The 27,816-nt window shown below is 45.9% G+C and overlaps 1 protein-coding gene across 1 annotated transcript; it reads right to left on the reverse strand.

Annotated features, from left to right (window-relative positions):
• Positions 1-27,816, reverse strand: KCNMB4 (potassium calcium-activated channel subfamily M regulatory beta subunit 4). The gene is made up of 3 exons (XM_081211983.1): positions 27,023-27,816; positions 9,595-9,722; positions 1-654 (listed from the first exon to the last, which is right to left on the reverse strand). Exons 1-3 carry the CDS (start codon positions 27,356-27,358, stop codon positions 486-488), a joined length of 633 nt encoding a protein of 210 aa, XP_081068109.1. The 5' UTR covers positions 27,359-27,816; the 3' UTR covers positions 1-485.

Below are 27,816 nucleotides of genomic sequence, written 5' to 3' on the forward strand. Positions count from 1 at the left end.
TAAAAACCAACCACTTTTTAATATTTCAGAAATACAGTCTATGAGAAAGGAAATAATAAATATTCAATACTAAATAATAATGGTAAGAAAGATCATTTTGCTAAGATGAAGTCAACCACACTTGGGGGGGGGGTCCTCCCCCCAAGAAACTGTCCTTCAGTCCATCAAAAGACCTGGAGTGAAGAGCCATCGTTCAGATTTCATAAAATGCAGTACAGCCAGTTTGGTGCAGCTTAGGATCTTTTTTTTTTTTTTTTGGAATAGACACATTTTGCTTTCTTTAGTGGCAGAAGCAGCTAGCTAACAATTCGCAGCGTGGTCAACCTAAGAGTAATCTTCAGGCATCAGCAAGACCAACAGCTGGCAATACACTGGGAACGGGCATCGCTGGGAAGCGCCACAGGAGTGCCTGTCAATTGCATTTGGCACTGCTGACACTCCTCCTACAAAATCCCCTCCGCTTTCGTCCAAGGAAAGTGAACCACTTAGGAGTGCTTCCTTTTCTTTATCGCTTCTGCTTTGACAGCCAAGCTCTTTGCACATATGGTGAGGACCACAATGAGGACCCCAACCAAGAACGTCACCACCGGCCAAAGGAAGCAGTGCAAAAGAACCGACTCGTCGTGTGTGCGTCGTAACAGTACGTCGTCCGGTCTGCAATAGGAAAGGCAGAATTACAGGGGGAAGGAAGCGAGGAAAGCAGGGCAGAAAAACCAAGACACCCAGAGTAGATTTTTAAATGGGTGAGGCCTGCAGTGGAAATTGGTAAACATTATCTCCAGTGCTTCAACCTGCAGGACCATCCGATTAGTGGGATTCCACCCTGTAAATAAAGTCAAACAATAAAAAGAAGAGGAACTACAAGAAGTTCTACAAATTACCACCATGGTGCATGGCAAATATTAACTGGAAAGAGAAATTCTAGAGTTTTCCACATTTGAAAATGACTCAGAGAAACATTACACAACAACTTCAGACTGCGTAACATTTTCAATAAGTGCATAGGTGTTGGGATATACAAAAATATTTTAATTTTCAAAAATATATCCAAACATCTTTCCTTTAAATTAAGCCAATAATAGTTAACTATGCAAGTGGAAAAAACTGTGAGATACAGGATACATGGACAACAGTTATTATCTCAAATCTTGAATTATGCCATCTGAGTTGATTTATGTGTCTAAGCATCCGCCTCAAACAACTGGGGGATTGAAAAAAGACCAGCAACCAGCTTGCTGCGTGAACCAAAGGTGGCAACACAAACCCACAGTGAGGCCAGCTCCTCGTGCCCAGCCAATAGTGATGGTTAATGGGTTTCCCTAGGGTAGGACACCTTATTGATTTGTATCCCTAGGTTGTAAAAAGTGCTTTGGAAAAGAACACAACAACGGAATCTGACTTGTGTTCCTGTGAACACTTAGGGCGCTTCCAGACAGAACGTTTTGCAAGCCTCCAGCAGACTGAGCCCACTAGCCTTCCAGGGGCACTGCCAATCCCCCCAAACACTGTGTATTTTGTCTCTTTCCCATAAATGCAATGAAGCAGGTGAGTTGGAGCTCCCCTGGGGTAATATTTAAACCGCATCACCAATCGGTTTGTATGACATATACTACATTTGCAGATATCTACATTAGCACATCCCCTTCATGGATCACTGCCTTGCTGTGGCAAAGGGGCTTGAATAACTCAGAGAAGCTATGAACTATGCCGTGCAGGGCCACCCAAGATGAACAGGTCATAGTGGAGAGTTTTGACCAAACGTGATCCACCTGGAGCAGGAACCGGCAAGCCACTCCAGTATCCCTGCCAAGAAAACTCCATGGACAAAGACAACAGGCATATAAAAGTTATGACGCTGGAAGATGAGCCCCTCAGGTCAGAATGCGTCCAACATGCTACTGAGGAAGAGCGGAGGACAAGTACAAGTAGATTCAGAGCTGATGAAGCGGCTGAGCCAAAGCCGAAAGGACGCTCAGTTGCGGATATGCCTGGAAGCGAAAGGAAAGTCCAATGATGTAAAGAAAAATATTGCATAGGAACCTGGAATGTAAGATAGTGTTCTCGAAGCTACCAGCATGAATTTGACCAAACTGCGGGAGACAGGGGAAGACAGGAGTGCCTGACGCGCTCTGGTCCATGAGGTCACGAAGAGTCGGACACGACTAAACGACTAAACAACAACAACAACATTAGCACATAATTTCTTGGGAGTGTGGGTGCTCTGATGTGCATGTGAAGCACCCGCACCTGTAAACGTTTATCCATTCACTTCCCTGAAAGCAACAGTTCCATGAACACCTGGACAATTCAGGCAATGGGTCTGTTTCCTGTGAACGGGGAAACTTCTCTGAGAGGAACTTCATGGGCAGTCTTGCACTCCTAGAATTCTGGGCCAGAGTGCCTTTCCGAGTCATCAACATCCTCATGCAGCTTTGCAGATCTCTCTTGATTGCAGCTCACTGGCCCTCTTCTTTAGCCTGCCCCACCCCTGTAAGACTCCACTCACTTCCTTAATTCTGTTACATAAATGAAATGCATTCAAAGACAGATTGTCTTGCACAGCATGATCTTTTCAGCATGGGGTCCCGGTTTCAATCTGGATTTGGTTGCCACTCCAAAGAAGAGAGATCAAACTACGAGGACAAAGCAAAGCCTAACAGATGCTCTAAAGCAGAACAGTCTCGTAACAGTAAGTCCTCCGCCAGCAAGTAATTATTCCAAGATGGATGACCCCCAGGGTGCAAACTAGTGATCCTCAGATAGTCATCGGTCTATTACATACTTTCATTTACTGAACCCTAATCAAATATTTGTGTATAGCACTTTCTCCTGGCACAGGATAAAGGGTACAGCTGCCAAGTCACAATGGGAAATAAACAATGAACTTATTTCAGCACAATAGGTGAGGATATATGCACAGCCCCCAAACTGCCATGCTAATTGCTTGCAGTATTAAAAAGTGGTGGTGGTGGGGAGAGAGGCAAAGTCAACACCTGGCAAACAACTTTCCTTGAGCAAACAGAATCTCACTCTTCAACGAGATGCTTAGTAGGGAGTACAGTGAGACCCACACCGGTTCCCAGCCAATTGCAGTAACACAGCAAAGTTACAGCAATTTGGGCTGTTTGGGTTTAGGGAAAAAAGGTGAGTGTGGGATCAGAGAGCCATGTGTGGCGTGGAGAGACTCCTCCATCTCTTGTAACACTAGAAGGAAGGGTCAGCCAAGAAGGCTGACTGTTGGAATATTCCGGACAAAGTGAAGTACTTATTCACACAGCCCATGGTTAAAGCGATGACATTTCCTCCAAGATGTAGCTACGGTCAACAATTCAGGTGGCATTTCAAGAGGATTAGATGAATTTGTGGTGGTTAAGTCTACTAATGGCTACTAGGCATGATGTCTGTGTGTGAACTACCTTCAGCCTCAGACGCTGTTAGCCTCTAACACCCACTGCTGAGGAGTTGCTGAGGACAGCACTCTTTCCTCATGTCTTGCTTATGGGCTTCCCGTAGGTATATGGTCCACAACAGTTAGGAACAGGTGGCTGTACAGCGGCCGCATTCACACCATACTTTTAAAGTGCTATGATACCAGCTTTGAATAATCACAGCTTCTCCCAAAGAATTAAGGGAGCTGAAGTTTATTAAGGGGCCTGAGAGGTCCCTGTTCTCACAGAGCTACAAGGCTTCAGAGTTCATGACTATTAGGCCACTCTGAGAATTGTAATTCTGCGAGGGGAACAGGCAGTGCTATTTTTCTAGAGAAAGAGGTGCCGGAACTCACCATGAACACCTTCCTTTTTCTCTTAGAATGGCAATGGCGCCCACCTGCCAGAACTGAGATCCGGTGAGTTCCAGCTGAAAAAAAGCCCCAGGAATAGGGGTCTCCTAGCAACTCTCAGCACCCTTAATAAACTACAGCTCCCACAATTCTTTAGGAGAAGCCATGATTGCATAAAGTAGTGTCACAGTGCTTTAAATGTATGGTGTGGATGTGGCCTGGGCAGCTCTTGGGTTTGATCCAGCGCATTAATTCTTGTGGTCTTAAGCCAGCCCACACAGTTGCCGTACTGCTCCAGGAGGCATCATCTCTTAAAGCTTGTGCACCTGCGGCTTTTGACAGTGGTCCAAAAATTGTATTTTGCTGTGCAATCTGACATTATCAATGATGGTAAAGCTGAGAGTACAAGCTGGGACATCTAACACGGGTTTTGCGCATACAGGATGTTAGGATAAAAATAATATCTGGTTTAAATATCTGGTTTAACAGATATTTAACTGGTGACTAGACTGGTGACTAGGAGGGGCCGCCAAGATCACATAACACCGGTCTTGAAATACCTACATTGGCTCCCAGTACATTTCTGAGCATAATTCAAAATGTTGGTGCTGACCTTTAAAGCCCTAAACAGCCTCGGCCGAGTATACCTGAAGGAGCATCTCCACCCCCATCGTTGAGGTCCAGCTCCAAGGGCCTTCTGGCGGTTCCCTCACTGCGAGAAGTGAGGTTACAGGGAATCAGGCAGAGGGCCTTGTCGGTAGTGGCGCCCGCCCTGTGGAATGGCCTCCCATCAGATGTCAAGGAAATAAACAACTATCTGACATTTAGAAGACATCTGAAGGCAGCCCTGTTTAGGGAAGTTTTTAATGACTGACGTTTTAATGTATTTTTAATCTTTTGTTGGAAGCCACCCAGAGTGGCTGGGGAAATCCAGCCAGATGGGTGGGGTATGTATAAATAAATAAATAAAATAATAATAATAATAATAATTTGGCCCCTAGGCTGAGAGTCCTCAGCTCTCAATAAAATAGAAAACACAAGAAATAAACTAGGCTTTCCCCCATCAATCTTTGCAATGTTGTTTTCCATCTGTTAAACTGCATGCCTAGCCTGGCCCTGCCTCCAAGTCGAACCTTCCAAACCCGCGTTTCTGTCTCTAGCAAGAAAGGACATCAGTTACACTGAATGGCTTTGTAGGGGTGTCCACTGGACTGCTGCTAATGCATTTTTAGTGATGAACTTCTTTCTCCCTTCTTTTTACAAGCTCCAGCATGATCACTAAAGGGAAACATGGCTGGAGGCAAAATGCTAAAACGCCCAAGCTTTGCCAACGCGTTTACCAATAAAATTTAAGTTCATTAAAATAAAATACAAACATTTCGAGAGAAAACAAACCTGGAGTGCCATGCAATCAATTACAGCTTTGCTGATGGTGAAAGTAATTAAGGCTGGTGCAGTGAGTCAGCACAACCTAACAGGTGCTGCTTATTGTTGGCATTCTCTTTCAACATTGTTCCCCTCTCTGCTCCTGGTCTTTAGAGATGAGCAACATCTGAAAGGGCTCTTGATGGTCCTTTTTTGCCACCCTCTTGGGGAAGTGGACTGATAAACACTGCCAAAGAAGCAGTGTGCTGTACTGGGTACTGAAATGGAAACAGAATGAAACTGAAGCTAAATTACAAAGGCAGAAATCATGGTGTCCAGCAGTTCTTCTGACCTAGGAATGATGGTTTTCAAGGGTGTTTTGTCCATGGAGTTTTCTTGGCAGGGATACTGTAGTGGCTTCCCAGTTCCTGCTCCAGGTGGATCACGTTTAGTCAAAACTCTCCACTATGACCTGTTCATCTTGGGTGGCCCTGCACGGCATAGCTCATAGCTTCTCTGAGTTATTCAAGCCCCTTTGCCACGGCAAGGCAGTGATCCATGAAGGACTGCAAGAAGATCAAACCTCTCCATTCTGAAGGAAATCAGCCCTGAGTGCTCACTGGAAGGACAGATCCTGAAGCTGAGGCTCCAGTACTTTGGCCACCTCATGAGAAGAGAAGGCTCCCTGGAAAAGACCCTGATGTTGGGAAAGATTGAGGGCACAAGGAGAAGGGGACAACAGAGGACGAGATGGTTCTTGAAGCTACTAACATGAGTCTGACCAAACTGCGGGAAGCAGTGGAAGACAGGAGTGCCTGGCGTGCTCTGGTCCATGGAGTTAGACACAACTGAAGAGTTAGACACAACTGAACGACTAAACAACAACAACAACAACAACAACAACAACAACAACAACAACAACAACAATGGGTGTTTAGCCTTCCCAATTAAGTTCTGGTTTACAGGCTTCTGTTGCTGTTGTAGTTACTAAGCAGAATAACTTTCCACCAACTGCTGATAAACTGACTCCCAACTTTTCAAGTCATGCTCAAGATGCAGCTCCTTTTTATTTATGTAATTGTGGCAACAGACTACTGTAATGAAGTGGGCATGGGGCTGCTTGATGAAGGTTTGGAGGCTTCAGCTGCCAAAGAAATTCAATTCAATCACGCTAGTTACTGCTGTTCTTCAGTGTCTGCACTGGTTTTCCAGGCCAATTCAAGGCACTGTTCATGAGATATAAAAGAGACCAGCTTTAACCCTCTGTCTCACTTCAGCTTCATTGGACTGTTACCTAACTTGCTTCCTAACTAGGGAATGCCAGGTTAGAAACAGAAGGAGAGGAAGACAGCTCCAATATTAACAAAGAGCAGCCCTCAAGGTCACCATGTAATGTTGCAAAGGAACATAGGACAGGAAAACTGCATGTAGGCTGGCTTTTAGTGATGGGACAAATGGCTGCAAAGCCAGCCCATCAAATCCAACTTCAGCCTACAGAAAATGGGCTGCAGTTCAAATGGACAAAAAGCCCTTCTCCCACACAAAATAGAATTTATAATATTTATCTCTTTATATCCCATAGGAGGGATCCAACTGGGAGAAGATCCAACGGACAAAAAATCCCAAGCAAATTAAAGCACCAATTGCAGAACATCACAATCTCAGTTTCTTTGGGGTCAAAATGAAACAAGAGGGTTTTTTTTAACCCCAGCATGCATAAGATTCCCTTTTCTTATTGCAGTCTACATATATAGAACCCGTTTTACTCAGGATAGTGTTTGGACCGTATCCAACACTGCATCTCCTCTGGTGCAACAGACTTCTGTGCACACCCGGGTGCTTCTTCTTCCTCTCCTGGGCCTCCAGTCCCCTCACATGCTCTCAAAATCACCTCTGGGGGGTTGGGGGAACCCTCCGGAACAGAGTCTAGGGGGCACATGAGAGGAGAAGAAGTCCCATTGCACCAGCAGAACTCAACCGGTGCCACATTAGATAACAATCCCTAAAAAAACGATTTCCTGGGAATGCTTTGTAGGCAACAATCAGGAGTTGCATGCATCCTTAGGTCCTGGACTGACATTGCGCATCCATGCCAGTTGTTGGATTGTGCTGGACAGGAAAGACTATAGGAAGCCTTCTTGGAATGACTATTATTATTATTATTATTATTATTATTATTATTATTATTATATCCACCAGAAGCAATGGATTCCATGAGCTCCCTCCAGGCTATGATTAGATGGGTCCCCCTTCCTGTTGAACCTCAAGTGCCTGTCAAAGATCTTTCTTTTTCAGCAGGCATTTTAAGGAAGATTTCTGCTTTTACTGTTGATTTCCACTGATTTCATTCGCGTACACTTTCTGTAATTTTTATGTTCGCTGCTTAGAAACTATTGGAATTAAGTGTTCTATAACTACCTTAAATAAAGAATTAAAAATAAAATGAAATACTGGAAGCCATCTTGTAAATTTTTAACTGAATAGTAGGGCCTGTACTATCCAGTATACCTGAAGGAGCGTCTCCACCCCCATCATTCTGCCCGGACATTGAGGTCCACTGCTGAGGGCCTTCTGGTGGTTCCCTCACTGCGAGAAGCCAAGTTACGGGGAACCAGGCAGAGGGCCTTCTCAGTGGTGGCATCCGCCCTGTGGAATGCCCTCCCACCAGATGTCAAAGAGAAAAAACAACTACCAGACTTTTAAAAGCCATCTGAAGGCAGCCCTGTTTAGGGAAGCTTTTAATGTTTAATAGACTATGGGCGGGGAATGAATGAATGAATGAATGAATAAATAAATAAATAAATACTGCTACAACTACAAAATAATAAAAATAGTAATTCTAACTTCAAACGTTTATTAATTAGTGACCAGCAAGACTGTGGCCCTACTTGGGCATTCAGTTTACTCCTGTGTAAGAGAGTACGCAAAAGGCAGCAGAGACTTGTTGCTAAGCCCCACCCCCTTCAGCACAGCACATTTCGCACCATTTACAGCCCTCCTTGAGTATGAGAGGTTGGAAGTGGGGAGCCACCTCTCGCCTCATGAAGAACCTGATTTTTTCAGGGTTTTCTAAACTGCCAGAAGAACTCCATGAGCAGAAGCTGCCACATCAGATCTCTGGCCTCAGTCTGTAAACGGGGAACTCAGCTACATTAGTAAAAAAACAAACAAACCAGCAATTTGAATGAATGCATTGTAAACATGCAACACCAGAGACAAGCATGGCACCAGAGACCACAAAACCTTTCTAGAGCATTTTTACATAGGTTTTTTAAAAAAAACTTTTGTTATAACGATTAAATTTCGGACTTTGGTTATAAATAACAGGGTTTCCCCCCCCTGCATGTAGATTCACCCTGGGTGAAAACGACATGCTCCTGTTCCTTACGCACAAGTAAACTGAATGCCCAAACAGGGTGTCAAATTTGCTATACAGGTGGTACCTCAGGTTAAGAACTTAATTCGTTCTGGAGGTCCATTCTTAACCTGAAACTGTTCTTAACCTGAAGCACCACTTTAGCTAATGGGGCCTTCCACTGCTGCCGCGCCTGAGGTAAAGTTCTTAACCTGAAGTACTATTTCCGGGTTAGTGGAGTCTGTAACCTGAAGCGTCTGTAACCTGAAGCATCTGTAACCCGAGGTACCACTGTACAGTTATATCTTAGCTTGAATCCTGGAATTTCTTTTCCAGTCAGACCCGAGCACTGTTGAGATGTATATGAACTAGCAGGTGTCTTGCGCAACCCAGCCGAAGAAAGCAAATGGCTGATAGTCAAATTTTTGCAGGGTGGGGGGAGCACACACATTTGCAGCAGCTCCTCAGGTGCACCGGATACGCAGACTTCTGGAGTCTACGTAGCTGGCATTAACTTTTCCAGGTTTGTGCCTTGCCTGGTGGAGCAGATGAAGCAACATTGGGACCATGCCTTCCCCTCCCCAGGCTTATGTACCCTCGTCTGACGGGTTCATGCGCACAACCTGAGAATTCTGCTGCATAGAAGTTGCTGCTGTGCTTCCGTCTTCAAGCCCCTCCTGTTCTAGGGTATTTGACCAGCCTGTCCCTCACCTGAATGCATAAACAGTGCATATGCATTCTTCCTCTTCCCCCGCTTCCGACAGGTCCTGAGCTGTTCAGACCCTGATTCCCTTCGCCTTGGCTTTTGCCTTGCATGTGGCACCCAACCCCTCTCCTCAACCTCCCGCCCCACTGCCTCCGCCCCAAACTCGCCAGAGCCCTGCTGGGACTCCGCTCTCATGGGCAAAGAAAAAATGCTTTATACGCGTTGTTTATGCATTCTAACACTTGTGACACCAGATGGCGTTGTGGAGTTTCATTTTCGCTCACCCGATTTCTCATACAAAGTTTGCAACGCATTTAAGGGAAACGTTTCTTTGATGCGTCTAGATCCACACCTGGACCCTGACAGCAAATGAGCCAAGATACTCACCTGAGGTGTTGATTAAAGTAGCACGTGAAAGGCTGAGAGCCAACTTCATCTTCCCAGTAAACCTGCCAGAGCTTTACATTTTCAGTGTTCTTCTGGTTTTCTCTTTTGCAGGGAGGGATATACGAACACTGTTGAAATAAATGGCATTAAGATGGCATCATTTTCCCTTGTAACAAGTAAAGACTTCCATTCTCTTTGGACATGCCTCAATAGTTTTTTATAATTAAAACGAAAGCATATGTTTCAGGACTGGGCAAAAAGACAAGCAGGAGGTTTAACTGAATACTGTTGCTGTTTAACAATTGTTACTGAATGCTCAATGGTCTAACTCAAAGTGGGTGGGTCTAACCTCTAATTTTAGACAAGTTACATAAAAGGAATGCATGCATAACAGAATAAATCTGTCATTCTGCACGTTTAAAAAACAGAGGATTACTTGCTGTTTTATCTCTAATCAAAATCTATGACTTTGAAACTGGAAATAAAAGAAAATACAGATATATGCGTGTACAAAATCCTTATGCAGTGTTATAATTTAGTGAGCAATGTGATGAAGTTAGCCACTGGCACACAACAGGCATGGAGGTATTACTCGATTCAGAGACAAGCAAAGAAGATTAAGGTGCAATGAAGTGCAAGGAGATTAAAGCTCCCACCCAGCTCGGTTTATCACGAGGATGGTGTTTAGTTCATTGCTAACCATAAATATTAAGGATATCTTGGCGGCTGCTGCTGCCTCTTCCAGAGCACCAGAAATAATAACTAAGTGAATTATGGGTAGCACAGGCTACACTTCAAAAACAGAATTCAGAGATCTGTCCACGTAGAGGTGGATCCCAGGGAGAGTGAGACTGAAGTTTCTGAGCACAAACATTATAAACCAATCTCAATGTCATACTCTTTTCCAAGCAGGCAGCTGGTTAGAACTCCACTTGTTCTCCAGGCCTAGTGGTTGGTACTCTCCATCTTTATACATATAGTACCAACAAAGTGTTTCAAAGGAATGAATATTCATCAACATGGGCACAGATTCCCACCGCAGGCACTCAAGTTCACCTGAAGACCCTTAGACCAAATCCATCTAGCCTACCATGTCTAGTTTGACATTCCATGGCCTCAGACAGATGCCTTTCCCAGCTAGAAACCACATATACTTATTAGCTGCAGGTGGTGGCAATTGAACTTGCAACCTCCTTCATGCAGATCACAAGCTCTGATGATGATGATCTATGGCCCTCGTCCCTCGCCCACATCCTTCCCTCACCCCTGGGCTCTAACAAGCAACCTGCAGCTTGCCAGAGACAGACAGACAGACAGATCCAGAACTGGGTCTTTGTTAATGAAATCAGTGGCAAGAAAGGCATAAGGTTCAAACACAGTTACTCTTGTCCCAAGTCTCTTAAGCTGTCAGTCTTCGGCATGGATTAAAAATATAGACTGCTACTTAAGGAACCAGAAGAAGGCCACAATGATGTAATTTAATTAATTTATCTTCAAAACAAGATCCACAAAGCAGATGGGCTGAGGCTGTTTTAAGCCAACAGAATATATATAGTTATAAATATAGATAGATACAGTTATATTTTAGGCTTTACTCCACCTTACCTGGCCTAATCCTTTAAGAACCAAAACAAGTTGAGGGCTGCATCAAGGTATTCTGATTTCCTCCAAGATGACAACTGTTATGGATCCAGCAGTCACACTCTTGGGGGAGAGAGTTTTGTTCCTTCAGATTTGTGGCACTTGCTAGTGCAGGAATAGACTTACTGGGTATTATGAATCTAAATAAGACTGTGATACTATAGAAACTGGAAAAAAATATTTTTACAGCTCCAAGAAGTGTTTGGGGAAGATTTCAAATGGCAGCTAATTTGGTTTTGTTGTGTAGGAAGTACTCCTGAGACTAAAGTACACATTCTGCTCCTCCCCTAAGCTATTGGTTTAGCAGATGGCAGATAACCCTACTGAGAAGTAAAACAGGAGGGGGGCAGAAGAGTCATCTTTTAACATGGGGGGGGGGGATACACCAACAATTAATTTATTCATTGTACTATAGTTTTTTTCTTTCAATAATTACAATGCATCTGGTTGCATGACATAGAATACATCATCAGTGGAATGTCTAGGGAAACACGATGCTAATTCACAGACGCATGTTCATCACTTGACTTCCGTGTGCAAATGTGTTGCCACAGATCTAAGAGCACGGATTGAGCTTTCGTGTCACCCAATCCCAGTGTCAACCTCAAAGGAAACACTTTTCAATGGAGCCTGCAAGTCCTCAAGGGTCAAACAATGGCAAATAAAGTGGTGAATGATCAAATAATGTGCATGTATGCCTAACAATCTAGCTAGCTGATAGGAATGATCACCTTCCATATATATCGGGAAAGTGATACCCATTTTCCATTCAGAGGGCATTTGCCCCATGTTGTTTTTAGTGGGTTAAACCACAGAGCCTAGGACTTGCCGATCAGAAGGTCGGCAGTTCAAATCCCCGCGACGGGATGAGCTCCCGTTGCTTGGTCCCTGCTCCTGCCAACCTAGCAGTTCGAAAGCATGTCAAGTGCAAGTAGATAAATAGGTACCACCCTGGCGGGAAGGTAAACAGCTTTTCTGTGCGCTGCTCTGGTTCGCCAGAAGCGGCTTAGTCATGATGGCCACATGACCCGGAAGCTGTACGCCGGCTCCCTCGGCCAATAAAGCGAGATGAGCACCGCAACCCCAGAGTCGGCCACGACTGGACCTAATGTTCAGGGGTCCCTTTACCTTTACCTAAGTCAGCCAGGATAGGCAAATCTTGTATTCTAATCTATATTTCATTAATTTTTCCATGGGTTCCTCTGATGAATTCTTACGAGAATCCTTAACTGCCTTAGCCAGAACTTTCTTAGCCACTTTGCCCTGACCCTCAAACTAGCCAAGGTGTGTTGATTATAGTAGTAGATAGGTAGCCGTGTTGGTCTGCCATAGTCAAAGTAAAAAAAAATTTTTTTTTTCTTCCAGTAGCACCTTAAAGACCAACTAAGTTAGTTCTTGGTATGAGCTTTCGTGTGTATCTGAAGAAGTGTGCATGCACACGAAAGCTCATACCAAGAACTAACTTAGTTGGTCTTTAAGGTGCTACTGGAAGAAGAAAAAAAATTTTTTACTTTGACTGTGTTGATTATGTGTAATTAGTAATTGTAGACGTTAGAGGATACAAGTTCTGCAACAATTCCCTGGAAGACATCAACAGGATTTGGATTTTTGTTTTAATGGAGAGATCTACTCAAGCTGGCCCAAAATTGGCATATTGAATATACAGCAGAAGCACTGATTGAGCAGAATCACATCATTGCAAAACAAAAGTGCGCACCTTATCCTGATTGTTCACTTTTGTAAGCCATCCTGGAACTGGCACTACATTATCTGGGGTGAGCATGACCTCAGAAGTCATTGGTGAGGGACTTGGCAAGACACTTTTGTGGCGATCACCACAGGGTCCCCGGACGTTTAACGGTCTATTGATCCCTGTGCCACCACTGTGCTCGCTTCCCCGCTGCCACCAACCTGTTACTCTCAGGTACACACTGAAGTCCAGACAGTTGTTAAAATTGAACCAAATAAACAAGTTTATTTTATAAGTATTAACAAGTTTATGGTTTCTCAGATAATATTCTTGTCAGTTTCTTAACTTTAGTTTCTTTACCGGCCTATACCTTCCTAATACCTTCTGACTGATTATCTCAACTGTTTGACTGACTCCTCTTAACAGATTCTCTCACTCTCTCACATCAGACTAGCCCAACCCACAGACTTATCCTCTCCATCTCTCTTCTCTAACACCAGACTGACTTCTTAACAACTCTAACTCTAACTCCTCCCCTTGGGTTCCTATTGGTTAGTAATTTTACAATTAGTTAACCCTTTCCTTATGAACCCAGTATGATGTCACACACCTTGGAGGGCAAACGCCACAATTATGTCAAAAGCTTTTTTTGAAATCCAAAGAAATAGTGTTTACCAAATCACCTCAACCCTCATACAAAAGGTGTGGAGTAGGGGGCTGAACCGACCAAAGATTGGTCTTTTTTAGTTGCAAATCAATATGGTTTGATTCTTGCAGCCACTAGCTGGTATACACTCTTGTTCAGGAAATGCATGATTTACATGGATTCATCCTGATACCTTTTATGCTTTTAAAGTTTTGAAAAATACCCGTAGGAACTCACTATTGTTATCCCACTAAAAAGTTTTTTTAACGTCCCTGTTGACTTACCACCCCACATATGTTACTACCCAGTTCAAAAGAGATTGATTATGCAACGTATGAGGACTTTTGGATATGGCTGGGTGTGTTTTTTAGGGATCCGTAAAATAATCAAAATGTATCTCCTCTATGCAATTCTTCCAGTGTTTGTTTAGTTAAAATTATGCCCGAAGAATTTACTTACCTAAACAAATATACCATCTATTATGTACTTAGTCTCATCTAATTAATTAAAAACACACAAACCAAAAGGGCGAACATTTCTGCAAGCGTATTAGAAACACCCAGTAGTCCATGCTAAAAAGATATTTTCAAGTTCATACATACGACATACTCACTCTTGGCTATTCACAACCACCCTTCATGTAGCAACACACAAAATTATTGCAGTCCATTTCTGAGCCTCTTTGATACTATTCTGTACATTTCAGGCTCAACTCACACAACTACTGACACTGGTATGGGAAGACCTGGCCTTTCTGATGTCGCTGAACTAACAACTGCCATCAACCCTAGCAACCATAGCCATTGGCCAGCAACATCTGGAGGGCCAAAGTTTCACCACACCTGCACTATATCTGGGCCTTAACCCAAGGGGGCTCATGTTAAATGGGAATCGTGGGCCCCAATTGTGACTGGGTGCCTTTTATATTATTTCTTACTTAACTATGAACAATGTTCTTAAAGAGACAGTGGATTCCTCTGCCCTTAGGCTGTCTCTTACAACTTTTAACACTGACATATGTCCTTATTAGTATAATTCGGAACCTTTGCATTCCTTCGTTTTGATGTGCAACATCAAAGTGGGATTGCTAAGCAGATAAAAATTAGGTTATCTCAAGGTGCTTAAACACCTGCAGCATAAAAGAATGAAACTCTACAGATCATCAAAAGGACAGTGGTTCACAAGGGTTTCAGTACTGTTAAAAAAACAAAAATACTTGAACTGTTCTATGCAGCTAGGGACTTAAACCCCTAATACCCTGCAATGTTTTCATAAGCTGGAAATGCCAGAGCAGCCCTAAGTATAGAAGTGAGTGTGTAATCATAGGACAGCTGCACTAAAATTGAGATTGAGATTGAATCCTGACAAGACAGAAGTACTGTTTCTGGGGGACAGGAGGCGGGCAGGTGTGCAGGATTCCCTGGTCCTGAATGGGGTAACTGTGCCCCTGAAGGACCAGGTGCGCAGCCTGGGAGTCATTTTGGACTCACAGCTGTCCATGGAGGCACAGGTTAAATCCGTGTCCAGGGCAGCTGTGTACCAGCTCCATCTGGTACGCAGGCTGAGGCCCTATCTGCCTGCGGACTGCCTCGCCAGAGTGGTGCATGCTCTGGTTATCTCCCGCTTGGACTACTGCAATGCGCTCTACGTGGGGCTACCTTTGAAGGTGACCCGGAAACTACAACTAATCCAGAACGCAGCAGCCAGACTGGTGACTGGGAACGGCCGCCGAGACCATATAACACCGGTCTTGAAAGACCTACATTGGCCCCCAGTACGTTTCCGAGCACAATTCAAAGTGTTGGTGCTGACCTTTAAAGCCCTAAACGGCCTCGGCCCAGTATACCTGAAGGAGCGTCTCCACCCGCATCGTTCTACCCGGACACTGAGGTCCAGCACCGAGGGCCTTCTGGCGGTTCCCTCACTGCGAGAAGCCAAGTTACAGGGAACCAGGCAGAGGGCCTTCTCGGTAGTGGCGCCCTCCCTGTGGAACGCCCTCCCACCAGATGTCAAAGAGAACAACAACTACCAGACTTTTAGAAGACATCTGAAGGCAGCCCTGTTTAGGGAAGCTTTTAATGTTTGATGTATCACAGTATTTTAATATTCTTTTGGAAGCCGCCCAGAGTGGCTGGGGAAACCCAGCCAGATGGGCGGGGTATAAATAATAAATTATTATTATTATTATTATTATTATTATTATTAAAGTAACAACAGCAATGAAAGATGTCAGAATCACAGAATTGAAGAGTTGGGAGGGACCACGAGGGTCATCTAGTCCAACCACCTGCAAGGCAGGAATCTTTTGCTCAACGTAGGGCTTGAACCCACGACACTGAGATCAAGAGTCGTCTTGATTTACTGAGAAAGGCAACCCTGCCCAGTACTCCTTTCATTAGATTTGGAACGAGCTAAAGAACAGCACACAAAACACAACAGAGACAGGTCCTCTCTAGAGGTCAGTCAATTTTTTTGATATATATATTTTTTACAACTAATACTGAATGTCTTGGAGCTTCCCAATGCCTCACTCAGCTAACAAAACAGACAAGGCCAGTCTGTGTATGTTATATTTCTGATGATATTGTCACGGCTGCTTTTAATTTAATTTACCATTTATTGTAATCTTTGCGGTGATTTTGTTTTATTTATCATTCACTGATATTTTGTTGACAATCATTTTGTAATATTATAAGCAAAACAAATCCTTGAATTTCCTTAATTGTTCCTTTTCGGTCGTATTCTGAATTGTTTTAGAATGGCAATGTATTTGGGGGTTGTATATTTTGACATTTCTATGGGTTATAAACTGCCTTGGGTAAAATAATATAGAAAGGCGTGAGACAGTTAAAAAACGAAATGGAATGGAAAAGAAATTGGGAAAATTGGAATATCTCCGGCAGAAAAGCATGCAGCTGTGTCCAGGGACAAACAAAGTTGAAATGGGTTCATAAACCAGGATGACAAGAAGGTCCCTAGCTTTCACTTTCCAGGTAATCAACCACCTTTTATATCCCTCAATTATACAATATTTTACTGTGTTCCTTCTTTGAACTCCTGCTTCTCTCTCCCTCTCCCCGCAACTCCACCCCAAATTCCTCTTGCCTCTCATAGCTAATAGACACACACATAAATAACTTCAGTAAAGTTTTAATCTTGGTTGCATAGTTATTCTCAATTTCTTCCTTTAGCCTAACATTTTGTTGCTTGATGATTAAGCACCAAACAGTAACTCAGGAATTTTGGTACAAACAATAAGTAACCCTCACAACACCCCTGTGAGTTAATTAAAAGCTACTGTGGCCATAGAACAGACCGGAAGAGCCTGAAAGACAGCACACTAATAAAATTGCCATTCAGGTCTGGGGAAGATGTTCAAAGTCGTGCACTCACAAATTTGGCTTTATACTCCCAACGAGTCCCCCAGAGCACAACATAAATAAGCAGTCGATGAGAAGGGTCTCTTGTGTCCTCATAGGTTAGCCCTATTCTGTACTGAATCCTTTTTGAAGCTGTTTTAGGTAGCACTTGTTTCTAAAAAAAACAACCCTGCAGATATACTCAGACCTCAAAGGCCATATCCACAACCTCAGGTGCATTGGGACCGGTAGTGAAGGAAACACTCTCTATATAAGGACCGATATATGTACACTATGGCGGGATGTGGGTGGTGCTGTGGTCTAAACCACTGAGCCTCTTGGGCTTGCCGATCAGAAGGTCGGCGGTTCAAATCCCTGTGACGGAGTGAGCTCCCGTTGCTCTGCCCCAGTTCCTACCAACATAGCAGTTTGAAAGCACGCCAGTGCAAGTAGATAAATAGGTACTGCTGCGGCAGGAAGGTCAACAGTGTTTCCGTGCGCTTTGGTTTCTGTCACGGTGTTCCATTGCGCCAGAAGCAATGGTGGCCACATGACCCAGAAAGCTGTCTGTGGACAAACACCGGCTCCCTCAGCCTGAAAGTGAGATGAGCGCCGCAACCCCAGAGTCGCCTTTGACTGGACTCAACTATCCAAGAGTCCTTTACCTTTTATCTGTATGTACATTAGCCCTAGCAACGAAAGCAGATTCTGAGACAAAGCCTGGCGAGTTGTGGCTCAAGTTCAATGTACAAAAAGGAAGACAGGTAAGCAAATGTATTTATTTATTTTTATTTTGTAAATAACCACCAGGAACCTGTAGGCTTCCCATTTGTGCTGAGTGGGGATACTGGAGGCTAACAGAGAAGGGAAAAGGCAAGTGGCAATGGAGGAAACAAACCTTTTCTGTTCTGATATCCCACCTGGAGTTCTGCATGCCACAATTTAAGGATTGTTAAGAAGGATGTTGACATGGGCAAAGGAGGGCAATGCCACATGCAGCCTTCTGGATCCCATCAATGGTAACAAGTTACTCAGCCTTGTAAATAAGCCCACAAAAGTTACTAGCTTGGGGCGGGGGGGGGGGGCAAAGCCTCCCTCTGCTGCAGCCAGCCAGCCAGCATGGAAATGCAAACCAAGTAGTCTTCTAGCAAGTAGACTTGCAGAGGAGAAACAGAGCAATCTGTTCCACTTCCATCAACCTGTCCAGTTTCCATGCTTGTCATGAAGAAAAGGACTTTCCTTCCACACGGCTAGCCTGGAAACCAAGTGGACTGGGTGGAAAGATCCATCTTGCTCCCTCCACCTTGCTCACTCACCTGCATGGGATTCCTGATCACCAATGGCTACCAGGCAAGTTGTTAATTATAAGGCAGTATTTACTTAATTGCTCCTTAAATTCTGAATACAGTTGTACCTTGGGTTACAGCCACTTCAGGTTGCGTTTTTTCGGGTTATGGAACGCCGAAACCCGGAAGCACCGGAACGGGTTATGTGGAACGGGTTGCGCATGCGCAGAAGCACTAAATTGTGCTTTGCGCATGCACAGAAGCACCGAATCGCAACCCGCGCATGCGCAGACACAGGTTGCGAACGTGCACCCCGCACGGATCACGTTCGCAACCCGAGCGTCAGTTGTACATTTTTCTTGATCCTGGAAAGGAGATTTATACACAGATGTAGGCATGGCTAATATGGATGGTGATGGGCACATTGTGGTGCAGATTTGAGCCTCCTTTAAAAAGGGTGGGTGTGTCTTCTGCCTGCAACTAGAGTGGGATTAGGCAACATTGACTCCTTTCACCTGTAGTAAAGCAAGTAAATTGGAAAAAAACTACTTTAATTGCTTTCTTTTCTGTTCCTGGATCACCGTGAGCTATCATAGAAGCCATCCTGAAAACCTAATACTTCACAAAGCAATCAGAGTTAGTGCTTTATCCATTCTAAACAGCAGGCAGCCAGAAAGGCACGCACATTTGAATTAATAGCAATGCTCAGAAGGCACCTTCCACCAAGAAATGGTGTCTATTTCCAAAGTAAATATTATGGTGCCTCTAATTTTGTTTAAAGGCATTAATTCTCACTGTAGCACAAATAGACATTTTAGTAATGTTCAGTTAATTAAAATAATAGCTTGTCCATGTTTGTTTGGTTTTTTTGTATTCCAAGCAGAATGAGGTGGGGGGACTGGATGGGATATCTATGGGTCACTTGCTTCCCAAATCTTGTATTGTTGTTAGAGACTCAATGCTTTTGCAAGTGAGTGCCCATGAACTGAGAACTTAAGGGGGGAAATTGGGGGGAAAGCTTGTTCATGGATGATAATGACTACCAACTCTGATGGCTATTTTATACTTCCATTGTTGGAGGTGGTTTGACCTCAGAACCCTCCCCTACCCTACACTCTTGCCAATTCTGCCCCTCCAGCCTTGCTGCTCCATTTCCCCCTCTCCTTTGGTTTCCCACTTGCCTTCTTCATCTTGCATATCCAGTTGGGAAAGAAGCAAAATTTGGTTGCCATGCAACCAAAGGACGCAACCTCTGTTGCATCCACATTGTGCCTTCTTTGTTTTCCCCCCTTAACCAAGAAAGATGCTTCTTATTCTCTACCTCCACCCTCATTAGCAACAAACAAAACAAAAACACAGCGGCAACGGCTTTGAAGGGTACAATGCACCTGAACAGAGTGAGAAACGAACAGAGGAGTAAAACAGCTCTACTAGAATCCAGACAATAACAACATGTAAAATGAAGATCAGCTATCCTCGAGCAAGCAATGGAATGAGAATTCTACAGAAGCATGGCAGGCTGATGAAAATACATACATGGTGGGGAACTTCAGGCCTGGGGGCTGAACATGTCCTGCCAGGCCTCTCTATCTGGTCATCAGAATCCGCCCCAGGCCCCTTGCCCCTTGCCCCAGCCCTCACTGTTCCAGCTTTGCACTCTGAGTGCTCTTACCCATCTGACAGTGTTAGAAACTCAGATATATAAGCAAGGTGCCAAATGGCACCTTAAACCTAGGTTACGGTCGCCACAACATATTGTCTATTAGCCAGAGGGTTGGACTACATGGCCCTTGGGATCAGTTCCAACGCTGCAGCTGTTTGCTTCTGTTATCTCAACCACATTGCTTGACTGTAGCTTGTTCTTACAGCAACTCACTTGTCCCAGTATGCAAGAAGGAGAAACCCACATAGGGGAAATGGAAGTGGTATTAACTATGGACTAAGTCAGAGGTTCTTCAAACTGCGGTCACCAAGCTGTCACCCAGAAATCTCCATGAGGTCACAATTGGACCTGTGCCAGTAGCAAAATGCACCTGGCGCCTGCCTAGTTTCAAACACTGGTCTGGAATGTGTCTCTGAACTCTGATAAGGCCTTTTGCTTGCCTAGGTAGAGGGTAGAGAGGGGCAGGTAAGTGTGTGGGTAGAAGCTCCCTACTGCAGCAAGGTAACATTTACATGCATTGCTCCACCAACTTCTGCCCCCGGCCTCACTTAACCAATGGCATGTGGTCCTTGGCATGTTGTGGCCCATGGGCTGAAAACCTACATATGCTCCTCTAAGGTGTGATGATCTGAAATGTTCCAGGCTGTAAAAACAAGAGAGGCCGAGCTCTGCCAATAGAAAAATACATCTTCAAAGCCTGCTGGTAAATGGGAGGCCTCTGTGAGGCGAGGAAAGTTAGACACAGAGTAGTTAACTAGAGTTTACAGGTAGACAAAAGTTTTACAAGCAGAATCCCCTAGCTCTGAAGTCACCCTCTCCCGATACAAGAAACACTAACTCATGGGCAATGAGAAGCTCAACTAGTTGCAGGTCCCCTTTACCCAGTTTCATGAGTCTTGAACATAAAGTCTGAAGCATCAAAGTGGGAGCTATACAAACAACAGATATTGAGGAAACTAAGCCTCAATTGTGCTTCCTGTTCCACTTGGAGATGCCTCCAGTTCCAGTTAATGACCATTGTTTTTCAGGCTCTCTCTTATTTCCGCAGTTTATTTATTGAATTCATTTTCTCCCCTTTCTTCTCATCTCTTTGTCCATTTCAGTTCACCAGGCTTCCCCTCAGGTGTGTGTTGGCAAGAGAACATGCTGAGCAATGTCCAGCAACTCCCCAGCCCTCAGCCAGCCAGCACCCCTCAGCTTGGCCCAGTCTATCAACTTGCTGCTGATCTTAGACCCATTTGCACCTGAAGTTAAAAAGGCAGAATGGTAACCCTGCTTAAAAAGTGGAGCTCACTTTTTTTAAAGAGACATGCAAGCAACATAAGAATAGCTGTGCTGGGTCAAACTAAAGATCCATCTAATCCAGCAAGCTGCTTCTCAAAGTATCCAATCAGATACCTCGACTGGGGGAAGGAAGTGAGTTGGCAGTCTCTCGAGAAACTTCTGCCCAGCTTCATGTCGCTTCATGGTATGTCCAGCCCTGTAACCACAGCTAAGCTTTGCTGCACCACTGAACAACTGGTTTTCTCTTTCCTCCTCTGCCCTGCACTGTACAGTGGTACCTCAGGTTAAGAACTTAATTCATTCCGGAGGTCCGTTCTTAACCTGAAACTGTTCTTAACCTGAAGCACCACTTTAGCTAATGGGGTCTGCCACTGCGCTGCTGCTGTGCAATTTCTGTTCCCATCCTGAAGCAAAGTTCTTAACCCGAGGTACTATTTCTGGGTTAGCAGAGTCTGTAACCTGAAGCATATGTAACCTGAAGCGTATGTAACCCAAGGTACCACTGTAAAGTTTTTGACTTTTTATGCTCAAAAGTCCTAACAGCCATTTATATCCATACTTGATTCTGCTCAGCAGTTTCTTTTCATTCAGAACATCACGCTTATGAGCAGCTTGGTGCTGTAAGACATCACAATCAATCACAATACACTCTTCCCAGCATTTAAATAAGGAACTTTCAGATTTGAGCCAAATATAAGGGACAAAAGAACCCACCCAAAACTTCATAGCATCTTTTTAAATGATAATGGGGCATCTTCTTTGTATCACTTTGAGGATGCATGTGCAACATGGTTGTCGCAGGAGAACAGCCATTCTAAGCGGCTCTTCCAGAGCTACCCAAACAATAAGACAAAGCCATGAGCTACTAGTCACAAGATGACTAGCATCTTTCTACTAGATTCTCACACCACACCTTTCCCTGCTCATTCTCCAACGCTGGCAGGTCGCTCTCATCAGTATAGACAGTAAGTCAGATGGAACAATGGTTTGACTTGGAATGAAGCAGCTTCTGATGTTCCTAAGCACAATAGGTGTTTTTCCATTTTCTGAACCTGCTTAAAATATGTCTGTGCCACAAGGGAACACAGCAATGATGTAAGTAAACGAGGGCAAGAAGGAGGAGAGGAAAGGGAGGGGATGATGGTAGATGCAGGCAGGCAGCAAGGTCAAAGCTAAAGAACAAGAGAGCTCAACTACCACAAGGAACAATATGTTTCTTATTTTACATCACATCAGGTCCTATCTTTAAGCAGAGTGAGGTAGCTACCTCAGGCAGCAGATACTGGGACAAGTAGCATGCCCCTGCCCCTGGAGCCATTTCTCTTGAGCTTCCTTGGCCCTTTCTATCTTCCTAAGCTGGTGACTTGGCAGTGGCAATGTTTGCTTGTTGCTGGCATTAGTTGGTGTCATGACCCTAGGGACCAGCAGTGACCAAGCCACTGAGTCAGAAACTACAATGCCACCAGTTGAGGAGCTGGACCAGGTTCCTAGCTCTGAACACAAGGCTGGCAGACAGGCACCTGCCGAACCAGATCCCACAGCACCAGAGTCTGTAGAAGCAGAGCCAGGACCCTTGTAGGCACTTCTCTGGGCCCAAGGAACTGACTGTCTCCCAGAAAGTGCACCAGGTGAGAGCCCATGCAGCAAAGGAGAAGCATCAGTCTTCGGGTCAGAAGGTTGGCCTTTCAAGAACTGCAGTTCTTCAACAAAAAGGGCAGCGCACAGAAGAGGTGGAATTGGCAGCAGACACTCAGAAGGTCTCAATTCACCTCCAGCCTTCAATGGAGAAAGTTGCTCACTAGGAGCTCTCCTTGGTGCTGAAAGAACTCAACCTGCCTTGTTCAGTGATCTCTTCCTGGGGAGCAGAACAAAACAGTTGGCTGGCCATCTTGCCTAGTCGCCTTCTCGCAACACATCACAGATAACACTGTTGGGAAAGGCCCCTGACCAAGGAAGGAGGTCACGCACTTCCAGCAGACATTGCACATGTGCACAGATTGCCCACTCAGCTGATGCATACTGGTGCTACCATTGCTACATTATAGCTATTGTTTGAGCAGGAACCAGTGAGCATGGTGTTGTAGTACAGGTGCTGTGCATGCCGCATGCCCTGCCTTGCATACCCTAAATTTGCCAGCTGTCCCCAAGTGCAGTGGAGGACACTGTCCCAATGCCAGGGTTGATAGGAAGTTTCAGCTGTCAGTCCGGTCAGGCTGTATGCATGGAATGAAAGGATAGCACTATCTTGTCCTTATTTTCCTAGTAGTGACTGCCTCTGCTTCACTGCTCTTAAAAATCACAGCAACTACCTTGGATGTTTCCAAGACCTACCGGTGGACCTGATCCTGCATTTTGAGAATTCTTAGAGGAAGATCAGAGGTGAAGATGAATAGCCAGTTAGCTTATAAGAGCAGAAGTACCGGTACTAGGAAAGTGGACACACCTTCACTGCCCATCTAATGCGCTTACTGTAGCATGAACCTTCAAAACCAATAGCCCATTTAATCTGATGCTTGAGGTGGATACAGGAGGAGATAGCTATCCATTTATTTTAGAGGTTGCCTCAGGAGTAGCCATGATTCTGCCACCCACCTTTTTATTGCTTTAGCCACCATACTTTTTTTTAAAAAAGCAAGAGCAATTCATTTGCCATCTACAACTTTTGCAATGAATAATGGACAGAGAGCTTTCGCCACCCGAGGAAAAGAAAGAAACCAGTCACACTTTTAAATTGCCACTACTAAAGAAAAAGATGGTGCAAGTAAGAATCTCAAGGCATTATCTGGATTTCATTAGCGCACATAAATTGCAGGATGTTCTTCGTCTCTCCTACAAAACAGAGCCAAATTGCTGTGTGTTTTTTTAAAAATAAAACTCATGTTAATTCCCCCCCCCCACCTTGCACACTGGGTTTACAGGCCTGATGAGAACAACTAAGTGTACCCCCAGAAAATGTGAGGTGGAAATTTGGAAACATATGCCTCATACAGGAAACTTTGTCAGGCCACTGTTACAGGTTGCAGCTGCCTTTTGGGTATACGTTCAAGCAGCTGGGAGTTTGCAGCTGGATGCAGTGACTCAAAGAGTCCAAGTGAACCTACCTACTTGAACTGCAAGTGGATAAAAGTGCAACAACAAAAAAATTACAATAGTAGCACCACCCAACACTTGGATATTCAAGTGCTCAAGGTGCTTCGTGTACGCTGCCCATGTTTGCACATAGAGCAAAGCCAAACCATAGGTCAGTGCAAATGCGCGGACTCCCCGTGGGGAGATCACACCCATTTTGCTCCTCCCTGGGCCTTTTAACTCAGTGCAGCACACCAGCCAAGCCAAGGTTTGGCTTAGCGTGTCATCCAGGCATGGGATTGCAGTTAGGATTTGTTCTTGGCTAGAGCTCGTGGTTAGCAAGGAGAGAGTTTAACTGCAAGCCCAGGTTCAAACGACACACTAAGAGCCAAACCTTGGCTTACCTCTGTGTAGTGTGTGATTAAAAAATTGGGGGGGGGGAGGGAGTAAAGCAGGTGATCTACACGCCAAACCATGCAAGGTAAATCTGTATAAACACCTCTCATATTTCAGATGGGAAGTGGTTCCCCAATGGCTACCTAGGGAGCTCGGGGCAGAGATGAAATCTGAACTGGGGACTTTCTGCTTGCAGCTTAATCCCTTTATTGCAACTGGGGGCGCGGGGGGGGGGATACAAATATGTTTAAGTGAGATATCTGCATCTCAGTGGACATGGCCCAAGCCTGTCACGGTTGCCTCCACTACTTCTAATAGATTCCAGTGCCTCAGGCAACGATCAATCAATTTTTGGCTCCTTCCCTGAAATTAATTAGAAATCTCCTTTCCTTTTAAATCAGGTTCTGCCCAGATTCCCCTCCAAATCCAGGCCTACTTTAACGCCAAACCCTTAGCAGGCACATCCACTGCCAAGAAGAGGTGAAAGAACAAGAACAGAAATGATTTATGGGGGGAAATTTGAACATTCACACTATACAAAGAGAACAGTGGGCAATTTACTTCACCCAGCTCAGTTTTCCGATCTGTGAAATAGGAACACCAACACCTTACTTCACAAGGTTTTAAGGAGCAATAGTAATATTCCTACTTCCGCCTGCTTCTTGGGAGAAAAGCAATGACAAACCTAGACAGAATCTTAAAAAGCAGAGACATCACCTTGCCAACAAAGGTCCGTATAGTTAAAGCTATGGTTTTCCCAGTAGTGATGTATGGAAGTGAGAGCTGGACCATAAAGAAGGCTGATCGCCAAAGAATTGATGCTTTTGAATTATGGTGTTGGAGGAGACTCATGGACTGCAAGAAGATCAAACCTCTCCATTCTTAAGGAAATCAGCCCTGAGTGCTCACTGGAAGGACAGATCCTGAAGCTGAGGCTCCAATACTTTGGCCACCTCATGAGAAGAGAAGACTCCCTGGAAAAGACCCTGATGTTGGGAAAGATGGAGGGCACAAGGAGAAGGGGACGACAGAGGACGAGATGGCTGGACAGTGTTCTCGAAGCTACCAGCATGAGTTTGACCAAACTGCGGGAGGCAGTGGAAGACAGGAGTGCCTGGCGTGCTCTGGTCCATGGGGTCATGAAGAGTCGGGCACGACTAAACGACTAAACAACAACAGTAATATTCCTCCTGTGGCAAATAGAAGCTTCAGGTGGGGGGGACAATTTGCATCAGGACCATGGTGCTGCAAGGAGGATTCAAACCTGCATGCTCATGGGTCCCAGGTCCGATCACACACACACTCCACCTCTGCAGCTATTTACAGTTTTAAAAAGATACAAGCAATGCCAATGCACTCGTTTAACATCACTTGTGGTTCAAACCCTAAGGAGCCCAGGGTGGTGAATGTACCCTCCCCTTGAAATTTATCCCCACAACAACAACCCTGTGAGGGAGGCTATGCGGTAAGAAAGAACGGATGTCCCAAGGTCACCCGGTGAGCTTTGCCACACAATAGGGATTTGAGGCACTCTAACCACTACAACATGCCAGTATTGGGCAACCTTCCTTACCCGTGAGGTGTAATGAGAGGGCAGAACAGCTCTGTAAGTAACAGCGCTCTGCACACTCTCAGGAACCCCGTTATACCACATGTTCCATGTTCCTGCAGCGATCACAATCAGGAAAGCGGGAAGGAGGCGCAGTGAGGAAAGACATCCCCACCAGCGCAAAAGGGCAACGGCGCAAACTTTCCAAAGCTGCGCTCGCTGCGCCTCTGGCTACTCTGAAAAGAACCGGAGCTCCGGCTTCCTACTGGAGCGGGCGACTTCTAGAGCGTGGGCGGCCCAATGGGAGGGAGGTCCTGCATTCTATGGAACGGACAGGATGTTCTGGGCTCCGGGGCTGCGCTCTGGACTCGGGTCCCCGGCCAGTTGGACAGATCCCTGGCAAGCTTCTCCAGCACTGACGAATCCTCAAGAGTTGCCAGCTGTCTCGAGTCCCGGAACATCCCCGGAGCCTCCTGACCCTCTTTCTTGCTCCGAGAGTCGATCGTTGCCCGCAGAGTCCAGTGGAGACACCTGGGGACGCACGGAGGCGCAACAGGCTGCGCCTGCTTACACTCGCCCAACTCCAGGACTAGGGCACGAATCCCGCCTGTGGACCTTTCTGCGGATCCCCTGACGGATCGGGCCGGCGAGTAACGGGGCTTCCTTTCTCAAACCCCCAACGCGCCCCTGTTCAAATCACTCCCGTTCGCCCCCCCCTCCCCAACCTTTCCCCCTGGGTCCCAAGATTTCAGCGGGTTGCCCTCTGCACGTGCCCAGAGGGCGCTCCCGCTGGCGAGGAGCGCTTGCCGAGGAGGGTTCCGGGGCTGCGCCTCCGCCGGGCTTACCTTGGGGTTGGCGAGCAGCTCGTGCTCGTCCTGGTGCAGCAGCGCCCGGGCGTCGGACTCGGAGTTGTTGACGTAGATCTGGAGGCAGGGGTAGAGCGCGGTGCCCTTGCAGTCGGCGCCGCACGTGAAAGTGCACTCGAAGAGCTCGCCGACCTGCTGCACCGACACCACCGTGCAGTTGGCCGCTTTGCCCTGCAGGTCCTGCAGGGCCGGGTTGAGCCAGCAGAAGCCCAGGATGAAGAGAGACACGATGCCCGTGGCGATAAGGAACAAGCCCAGCCGGATGCTCTTGTCCTCGGCTTCGGTGTACTCGTAAGACACCCGGATCTTCGCCATCGGGATCGCGGGAGGCGGCGAGCGAACCAAACGGAAAGGCGGGCAGAGGAGGAGAGGGGCGGGAAGAGGAAAAGCAGCAGAATCGGCGAGGGGTTTGGGTTTTGCTTCTGGCTCCTTCGCGTCCAAAGCGGGGAAGCCCCGCAAGACCCGCTCCGTCCCGCCGCCGCCCGTTCGATCCCAGCTGCGGGACTAGCCCTGGCCGGGCTCCAGCCCAGGGGGAGGCGCCTGGGGCCGGCGAGCAGGCAGGGAGGCTCCCCTCGCGGCGCGCCAAACAGGCCTTGCAAGGCGGGAAAAAGACCCGGGCGCGCTGCGCTGCGCTTCCCTACTCCCGAGGACAGGGGGCTTCCCCGGAGTCTGGCGGCTCGCGGCTCGCCTCCCACCGACTGGATCCGAGCTGGCTGGGAGCCTGGCGACATCTGCCACGAGGTAAGCGCCTTACGGCGGAGGAGGGAGCCGGA

This window comes from Podarcis bocagei (assembly GCF_964188305.1).
Source record: "Podarcis bocagei genome assembly, chromosome: 10".
Taxonomy (NCBI): Eukaryota; Metazoa; Chordata; class Lepidosauria; order Squamata; family Lacertidae; genus Podarcis; species Podarcis bocagei.